A 9814-nucleotide genomic window follows, 5' to 3' on the forward strand; every position below is an offset into this window, starting at 1 on the left:
ATTGGAAATTTCTGGTTTGTGACGGGGGGTGCGTATTGAAGAGCATCAGCCCGCATCAGCCCTTTGATGGAAATTGAAATTCAGTTTGAAAATCCGTTTTCCCATGTTCAGAAAATAGTTTGAAAGTAACGAAGGAAAATCTTTATTTCGTTCCATTTCTCAGACGAAGAAAACGGAATTCAATTCTATTTCCGTTTTTCTCAAACATAAAAAAGAAAAAACGAAATTTTATGATCGCAATTCGATTTTTGTTTCAGTGAAAAACGAATGGCCCTTAGATACACGCATTCAATGAGGAGTCCAATTCTTGTTTCAAAGTTTTAAACATGAAAAATGAGGATTTTTTGCTGTTATTAGCATTGCGACAAAGGTCTCGCAGAAATTTACTGCGCAATAAATATAGGAAACGCTTCTGGGTAAGAAAAACGTTTGCCGAACGCAAATCAAAAGGCGAATTTCATCTTCTGGTCAAGGATCTAATGTTGGCAGACCATGAGTATTTCTTTGTAATGTTCAGAATGACTCCACAAAAATACGAGGAACTGTTAACTATGGTTGCTCCGTACATTACAAAATCTTCCAGAAAAAGAGAAGCTATTGGGCCAAGTGAAAGACTCAGTGTAACATTACGATATTTAGCCACGGGTGATGCCCAGCAAACTATTGGCTTGAGTTACCGAATAAGTCCGACAACAATTGGTAGGATAGTGCTTGAAACGTGCAAAGTTTTATGGGACGTCCTTTGCTCAAAGGGGTATGTGAGAGCTCCAGATTCAATTGATAAATGGAGGACAATTTCTCGAGAGTTTGAGCTGATTTGGAACTTCCCTGTCTCGGAGCCATCGATGGTAAACATATTGTGATGCAAGCCCCTCCAAGATGTGGCTCCGAATATTTTAACTATAAAAAAACTCATAGCATTGTTTTGCTTGCTGTTTGTAATGCTAAGTATCAGTTCACCCTTGTGGATATAGGCAATAGTGGCCGAATCAGCGACGGAGGAGTTTTTGAAAACAGCATGATTGCCTTTGGAATAAACCAAGGCTTGCTGAACATGCCTAAAAAAGCAAAACTGCAAGGTAGTGACAAAGTGCTACCATATGTTGTAGTTGGAGACGAGGCATTTCCACTGAAGCATAATCTAATGAAGCCATGTCCTGGGGGTAGCATTGGAAGATCTGAAAGAGTATTTAATTACCGGCTCTCTAGGGCAAGAAGGGTCATTGAGAATACCTTTGGTATTGCTGCATCACGCTTTCGTATACTGCGGAGACCTATTTTTGCCAGTACCAAGTTGGTAGTTGCTATTACTGAAGCAATAGTGGGTTTGCATAATTACCTGATGGAAGATGCAAACAAAGGAAAGGAAACACAATTGCCCTCATGGTTTTGTTGATAGCAATGGTCAGTCTAATGGTGCATGGAGATCAGAGGTCAATTCTGACAGTAATTTCCTTGATTTACAAAGATGTGCGTCTAATACATATTCCAGAGATGCCAAACGTGTACGAGATACCTTCAGAGAGTATTTCAATTCAGCTGATGGAGAGGTCCCTTGGCAATGGAATACAGTGGATAGTGTATCCAACAGTTTTGACAGACCGTTAATCACCCTTGAAGAGCTCCACTAGAGATTAAACAGTTATAACTCATTGAGCCCACTGACTTTGTTCTTGATTTGTGTAAATTTACCTTTATTGGGTAGTCAAGAGGTGAAATTTTTAACACTGTAAATTTAATAACTAATAATTAATTAATTTTGAGTGATTTATTTTGGATTTGAATTTGTGCATGAAAATCAAATTTGTAAATAACAAAAAAACACTGCATGTAAATAAAATGCAATCAAACTTATTACTGAGAATGTAATTAATTAAATTGAAACAGATTAACAGAATATAATATTTACACAGTTGATCAACAAAATTGTAACAATAACTTATACTGGTATATAATTTAAATTCAAATGTATTTTGATGTACATAATGTAAAAAATAACAAATGTTTATTTAAAAATTAACGACAAATATTATTAACAATGTCTCCAAAATAGGTTTGTACGTGATAAATATACTTGTTAAAACAATATATGAACATAGTTTTCCTTTAGTCTTTTCCAAACTCTATTTCAAACAATAATTGTTGAATTCTAACTTTTGCCATCTGACTTGTTTTGTTGTCAAAGCGATCAAGTATTGGAATAAGGCTTTTACAAAAAAGCTCATTTTCAGATTTACCAATATTTTGATCATTTTCTGTTACATTTTTTTTCTTGAGATGACTTATCAACTCCAGATCTAGTGCAGTACTGATATCTTCTCTTTCTCTTGTATGCAACTTTTTTCTTTTTATTGGTATCCCTGCTGGTACATCTTGACATGAGGTGTTAGGGGATTCTGACCTTGCTGGTGAGGAAACTGAGAGTGGCACTGGAATTGATTTATCACTTGGTACCTCAGCTGTCTTAATGTCCATTGCAGATGACTGACCTTCATCATTTCTAACAAAGGTGAAGTTACTTTCGGTTTCTTTGCTGGTTACAGAATCACTAAGGAATTGTAATTCTTTAAAAAATCTGCATTCAGGTAGACGTTTATAACCAGCACCTGACCGTGTAGCCAGATCTCTCCTTTTGATACACTTCTTGTAAGTATCTCTAATGTTCTTCCATTTGGCACGACAAATACTCACTAAAACAAACATAACTTTACAATCTCAAAAACATTCTTTCACCAGTGTACAACAACTGGCTAAATATTGAAGCTAGCCTGATCAAAAGCAGCAGCTTAGTTATTATTAATCACAACAAAGACCAGAGAACATCTTCGAATTCTATCATGTAACAGAAATGCCTGCTTTCTGGGTTTCCCAGGGGCAAAATATTGTAATTATCCTGTGTGGTCATGGTTTTATTTTGCACAAAAAAATTCAGTCCCACATACTTCTCTGCAGATATAGTGATGTATTTTCAAATTATGTTTAGACTTTTCAAACTTTATTGTATTAAATACCTCCAAATATTAAAATTATTTCGGTAAACTTACCATCGCAACCTAAATGCAATGCAACTTGATTCCACGCTGTGTTTTTTTTATTTGTTTCCTTGTAACCTCTCAGCTTAGTATTCCAAAGAATTGGTAAGCTCCGAACGAGTTCTATTAATGCTTCAAGATCTACGTTTCCATCTCTATTATCTTCTTCGAAATGTACAACCTCTGCATCTGGATCCATAGCATCTTCTGTAGCATTCAAGTCCTCATATTCTTCCAAAAAACTCGCCATGTTGGAAAAAAATTTTGCTGACGTGTTTTTTTCTTCACGAAAGTTGAAAATTTTCAACGACCGCAGCGGCAGGACAAATTTCTTCGACGGCCAAATAAAATGATCAAACATTACGTCTTGGCGAAATTTTTCGTCGACGGCGAGCGAAACAGTGAAGTGGAAAACGGCCTTAAGTCTGTCTCAAAAATATTTAGTTTTTCACCTAATATACAGCACAAAATTTCGGTGTCCGATAAATTTGCTAACTGCACGTTCATAGTTGTTGTAAGACTATCATTAATCCATTCCCAAAGTTTCTTTCTTTCGTCGATCGATCCCTGGCAATACAACAAAGAGTGATGTATTGGCTTCTCAGAACATCGTTGGCATCGAGGACAATAGCTTGAATGATCATCGGGGTTTCGATCTCGTTTTCCTTGTATTTTTAATGATCCACATAAGATTCTGACCACATCTGTTATCTTGGGTAGGTACTCAAGATTGTGTTTTGCCAAGATCCACCAATGAGATTGTAGATTGTGTGGATGAACTCTCTTATAGATACTTAGTTGTCTCTTCCTTCTAATTTTGTCCCTCCATGTAACCTGATAATAAACCCAGATACTTGAATTAACAATTCTTTTCCAATCCTGTTTTGTGGGAAACTCGTGTGTACTAATATATTTCAAAAAGTATTCCATCAGACCATACTTTTAAAGAACCTTGATCAAGTTTGGGATAAATTTTCTTAATTTCTTAATTATCACAATCAAGTGCAGTTCACTACCAAGGATAGCGACAATGATGTTCTAGATAGTGTGATTTGTGCTGTGAAGTACAAAGGAGCTTGGTGGTACAACAACTGCCATCATTCCAACCTCAAGTAGACTAGTAGCAGCAAAATAAATTGGTACCTTTGGAGAATGTCGTATACAATTCAGTGAAAAAGACAGAGATGAAAATTCATCCAAATCTGTTTTAAGATATTTCTACATGTACAACTGTTACTAAATTCTCCTTCTTCGACGCGAGAGTAGGTATTCTGTATAATAAAGAGTAATTTACCCATTTATGTTAAAAAACCATCACCTGAGTCTCACTTGTTTGTCAGAATATTTACAAATTTTTGTCAAAATCATTACAGAAGGTGAACTATTTCGCCCAATCACCAGAGCGCGCAGTGGGTCGATAATGTCGAACCTTGATTATTGATTGTCACTAGATGTTTCCTGATGTTTCCTACTATATTGTGTAATACGGCCAATCCGCGTGTAGTCCTCGCAAAATCTCGCGTGAGATTTAATTAATATCAATTGCAGGAATTATAATAATATTATGAAAAAATTTTTTGACTAACGTTTGATTGCTCTCTATATCTCCACGCATTAAAGCAAAACAGTCTTAGGCCCTGTTTATATGAGCCGGGCTGGCTCGCTTTGCCGGGCTAGTTTATTTTCTTATTCACATGAGGCGGGCTAGCCCGGTAGCGTTACATAATTTGTTGACGCTTCACAAATCGAAAAATGTTGCTTGCATCGATTAGAGCGGTTTTGGGCAGATATATTTCGTTAATTTTTGAAATGTATTGTGTTCTTTTGGTTTGTAAATAAATGGCGAAATTATGCTATGAAGGTATATTTGTAGAGAAAGGGATCGACGATTTTCTGCCCGGTTTACCGGGCTAGCCCGCCTAGTGCGTTCATATGAGCCCGTTTTGCCGAGATCTCGCCTCGCTCAAGCGAGATCTCGCCGAAGCGGGCTGGCCCGCTTTCCATGTGAATCAAATTTCAAAAACATATAGAAACAACTTAGGAAGCGGGATCTCGCCTCTAGCCAGTCAGCCCGGCAAAGCGGGCCAGCCCGGCTCATATGAACAGCGCCTTAGGAAGTGGGATCTCGCCTCTAGCGAGTCAGCCCGGCAAAGCGGGCCAGCCCGGCTCATATGAACAGGGCCATCAGGGAAAAAAGTTGACACAAAACAATTATATTCATTATATATAAATTACAAAGAAATTCAGTGTAAATTGTTTAATAAACATTACATGAATAACATATAAGACGGCATGAATTCTATATATATACATATACCTTTATTTTGACCTGCTTTGCCGATAATACGTTATTTTAGCGACCTAATGTTGCAGAAGTTGGAGAACTTATGTTTACGATAAAAACTTTATTCTTACTTATGGTCAAAATTTCATGTATCATTTCACGGAACTGTTCGACCAAGGTTTATAACATCATTAGAACCGAATTATTATATCATATAGAATGCACTTTTTCGCTTCGTATTGGCTAGTGCTCTTAGGAGACTCGACTTTACGCTATCTTATAGAAGCTTATAGCTTTCGCTATATTTCTTCTACTTTATTTTTTAATTTTATTCATGCGTGTATACTCCTTGCAGTACGATAATCAATATCACAGTGTGATATACTGAATAATATTATAATGATTTTTGGGCAGCGCTCTAATTTGTATAGTGCCATTAGTAACCATTGCTCAGTTTAATATATTTTTTATTAGTGACCATTGCTCAGTTTAATATACTTTGCCCACTTTTATAGTCCTAATCGTTCTTATTTCTTTGATCTAGCTACATGAAAGGTTCGAAAATAGCTAGTTTTAATGATTTGTATAACAGTCCATAACTTATATAGCGCTTTTAAGCGCTATATAAGTTATGGACTGTTATATAAATCATTCCTTCTGCTGTATTCAAACACTCAGTTACCATGCCATTAATATCCTCCGGGTAAACAAATAATTATGAAACTAAATTTGTTATAAATTTTCATTGTGATAAATTTTTAATAACAGTTCTGTCAAAAATGTATAAGATGACGCAAAGTGTTCGCACGACTTTTCACCTGCTTTGTAAATTATATATACGTTATTTAAGCCATCGCATGTTGGAAAAAGCAGCGTTAGCGACCTCGTTCACGTCATGATGTTTAAGATTATAACTTTGATCTTAATTATCGCTAAAATGACATGTATCATTTCACAAAACTGCTCTCAAAGAGTTTATAATGTTATTAAAAAAGGTGAGTCTATTCTATCCTTGCCAGATCTTAAACCATGCAGTTATTTCTTCAATTTAATGTTTCAGACCAATTTCTATCAACATTTCCCAAAATATTTGCCACTTTTAGGAGGGTTGACTTTACGTCCAGACGAAATCATATCAAATCATACCGTCAACTCAGAGTTTGTCAAGATAGAATGTCTCGAGCTCTGCCAAAAGGAACCGAAATGTTTTAGATTCAACTACAGAAACAAGATGAGTGTTGTGAACTGCCAACTGGCCAACCTCATTGGCAAGACAGATCACACCGCAATAAAGGGAGAAGGAGAATGGATATTAATGAGCGATGATAAAGCAGGTATTGCCGCAAGATCATATATCAGCTATGAATGTGAATATGCTTTATTGCATGCGCACATGCATTATCATATAAATAAATCTCGCTTTATCAACTAAATAACTCTTTACAAATAAGAACATGGAATGATGCACACGATGTGAAAATGTGATGTAACCTTTTTAAAGATCATGTTCCTATTCTGCAATATTTTTAATATTTCTTTCACATTTCGCAATTGCATAGCTACCAGCTGCGCCTATCTGTATAACCGAGGAATAAGACAAGATGGTGTTTACACTATCAATCCTGATGGTCTGGAATCGTTTCAAGTCAAATGTGATATGAGCACAGACAAGGGAGGCTGGACCGCGTTTCAAAGAAGACAAGATGGAAGTCAAGATTTCTATCGTGGATGGTCGGACTATAAAGCAGGCTTTGGTGATCTTAACGGCGAGTTCTGGTTGGGCCTTGATAAAATACATCGTTTGTGGAAATCTGGCCAAAACGTTCTAAGAGTTGATTTGATGGATTTCATTGGCGCTAAACGTTACGCTAAATATGGAACATTTAGTGTGGCTGATGAATCAGACAAATACAGATTGAATATTGGCAATTATTCAGGTAAAACATACGCCAGAAAAATTTTGTAAAGCTTATCTGTATTTATATTAAAACGAGTCAGTCAGACGAGTTCGATGCTTGATATCAAACGGTGAATATCGGTGAATATCGGTGAAATTTCACCAAGAGGAAGTGGAGGTGAATATTCCCCGATAATCACTGAGCCTAAGGTGAATAATTGTTTTAGTATTTTTGCACAAGTGAATTGACACAAGAACTGCATTTGTCCGCTTATCTCCGTTTGTAAGAAACGTCCCCAAAATGGTTAGCTGTCATTTTGAAATTTGTTATAATTCACCTGGGCCGGTTGTTCAAAAGCCGGTTAGCTTAATTTTGTGTCAACTCCAGCAAATTTTTTAATCAATTTTTTAATCTCTCGTTTATGAAGTTAAATATGTTTTTCCATAAATATTTTCTGGATCAATAAAAGTCTTATTTTGTAAAGTGTTGAAAAAAACAGCAGTGCAGAAGCATATAAAACAAAACAGCGGAGCAAAATTTAACCCATGCAGGGTTAGCTCTAACCTAGCTTTGAACAACCGGTCCAATACGTGAAATTTGACAAATCAGCATATATTTATTCAGCCGTTGTCGTAAAGATTGTCATTTACGTAAATACTGAATACGTAAATATCGTTCACATGATTTTACTGCATACGTTAATTTCATGGGAAACCATAGTTCACGTATACCGTATCATTATATTTGAGTTATCCGGAGTAGCAAACCCAAAATAGCGAACAATTTTTCTCAAGAGTGATAAAGAAGAAATCAAAACACGTTTTCAAGTCCAGTCCTCAGAGATTAAGAAACATTGTTCATGAAAACGCGCTTTTAAGTTTAATTTAACATGCAAACATTCAGCGAAATATTGACTGAAATTAAATCAATAGAGCCGATCTAGTTAAATTTTTTTTATAAATGTAACAGTAATATCAGTAATCATGGTACATCCTGAAAGAGTACATTAAATATAAAAAGGGAAAACTAAAAAACTGAAATTATTGCTTTTTGTTTATTCTCATAAAAGGTGACGCAGGTGATTCTCTGGCTTATCACAATCAAATGCAGTTCTCGACCAAGGATAGTGACAATGATGTTGTTAGTGGTAATTGTGCTATCAAGTACAAAGGAGGTTGGTGGTACAAGATCTGTCATAATTCCAACCTCAATGGCCTGTACCTGGGTGCAGGTCAGACACATAACAATGGGATAAAATGGAACAAGTGGCATTATTATTCAATGAAAATGGCGGAGATGAAAATTCGTCCAAGTCAGTTGTAATGTATTCTTGCACCACCATTACGAACAAACATTACCTTGTTTTCGATGCTTTCGAGCACGTTATATATCAAACTATAATGATGTAGAAATAGTAATAGAATAAAATATAATTTATAATATTATTGTATGTTTGCATGGTAACATCATTACGTAATTTAGCTTATACGCTGTTTAAAAATTTGATTTATATTGATCTATACAAAATGATGTGAAGAAAATTCTTGATTTATACATAATGATGTTCTTCCCAAAAATAACGTTTCACGCCGATAGAAACAAGTGTATTGATAATCCAAAGAGTAAAAGACTAAACAATCAAATTAATGAAGATTACATGCATTAATAATGTATGAAACGCCTCAAGAATTTACTCTTGTTTTCACCTGCTTTCATAACACCTCTGGGATAACACGTTGTTACGAATTTTTTAGAAAGCAAAGTTGGTGATATGCGACCGTGTTTAAGATAAAAACATTATCTATTCTTACCGTTGATTAAAATTGCATGTATCAGTTCACAGCTAGAACTGTTCTCCCACGGTTTACAATATCATTAGAGACGACTGCGTCTAGCCTATCTGCCTGTTTATGTATTTAAAAAGAATGTTTTGCCATGGCTTAAATAAGACGTAATCCTATTGTTTGAAAGAAATTTACCCCTCGACATTTCCCAACCATATTATTTTGCTACTTTTAGGCGCTCCGATTTTACGCCCTCATTAAGTCATAATATCAAATCATACAGTCAACTCAGGGCCCGAGATTGTCCCGATAGAGTGTTACGAACTATCTGAGAAAGAACCGAAAAGTGTTGGATTCAACTATAAAGTCACGATCAATGTTGTGAACTGCCAACTGATCAACATCACTGGGAAGAGAAATCACGTTGCGATAACGAAAGAAGGAAAATGGATACTAATGGTCGACGATTAAGCGGTAACTATGTCATATGTAATTACTGATGAAAAAAGATTCTAAGATCAATTGTGCCATTTACAATATCGCGAGCTGTCTAATCTGCCATAACTCAATAATTCAATATACAAGTAATATATAGGTAATATATATATATATATTAATATATATATATATATATATATATATATATATATATACATATAGGTAAGTAAATGAAACCTTATTTAGTGAGAGCAGAAAAAACACAACACAGACGATGAGCGTACACGCCACGCGCTGGTTGACGACTGATAATGCAACCTCGTTCCCAGGGTATTTCCTTTTTATTTCAAAACTTTAATAAATTGTCTGATTCTCTGA

General features: G+C 35.5%; 1 protein-coding gene across 1 annotated transcript; it reads left to right on the forward strand.

The window, feature by feature from the left end:
- The first annotated feature begins 6253 nt into the window (after nucleotides 1–6253).
- LOC114536114 (ficolin-2-like) lies at nucleotides 6254–9469 on the forward strand. The gene is made up of 5 exons (XM_028557466.1): nucleotides 6254–6311; nucleotides 6420–6650; nucleotides 6876–7253; nucleotides 8284–8526; nucleotides 9282–9469. The coding sequence occupies exons 1-5, from the start codon at nucleotides 6254–6256 to the stop codon at nucleotides 9467–9469; spliced, it is 1098 nt and encodes a 365-aa protein (XP_028413267.1).
- The last annotated feature ends 345 nt before the right edge of the window (nucleotides 9470–9814 follow it).

Source organism: Dendronephthya gigantea, unplaced genomic scaffold (genome assembly GCF_004324835.1).
Source record: "Dendronephthya gigantea isolate DGI-Jeju-01 unplaced genomic scaffold, DenGig_1.0 000130F, whole genome shotgun sequence".
Taxonomy (NCBI): Eukaryota; Metazoa; Cnidaria; class Anthozoa; order Malacalcyonacea; family Nephtheidae; genus Dendronephthya; species Dendronephthya gigantea.

Excerpts from the sequence above, each read along its gene's own strand:
- LOC114536114 (XM_028557466.1), top strand. The coding sequence starts at position 6,254 with ATGACATGTATCATTTCACAAAACTGCTCTCAAAGAGTTTATAATGTT. Across the intron at positions 6,312-6,419 it reads TTATAATGTTATTAAAAAAG|GAGGGTTGACTTTACGTCCA; the intron begins GTGAGTCTATTC and ends TGCCACTTTTAG. Across the intron at positions 7,254-8,283 it reads GAATATTGGCAATTATTCAG|GTGACGCAGGTGATTCTCTG; the intron begins GTAAAACATACG and ends TTCTCATAAAAG.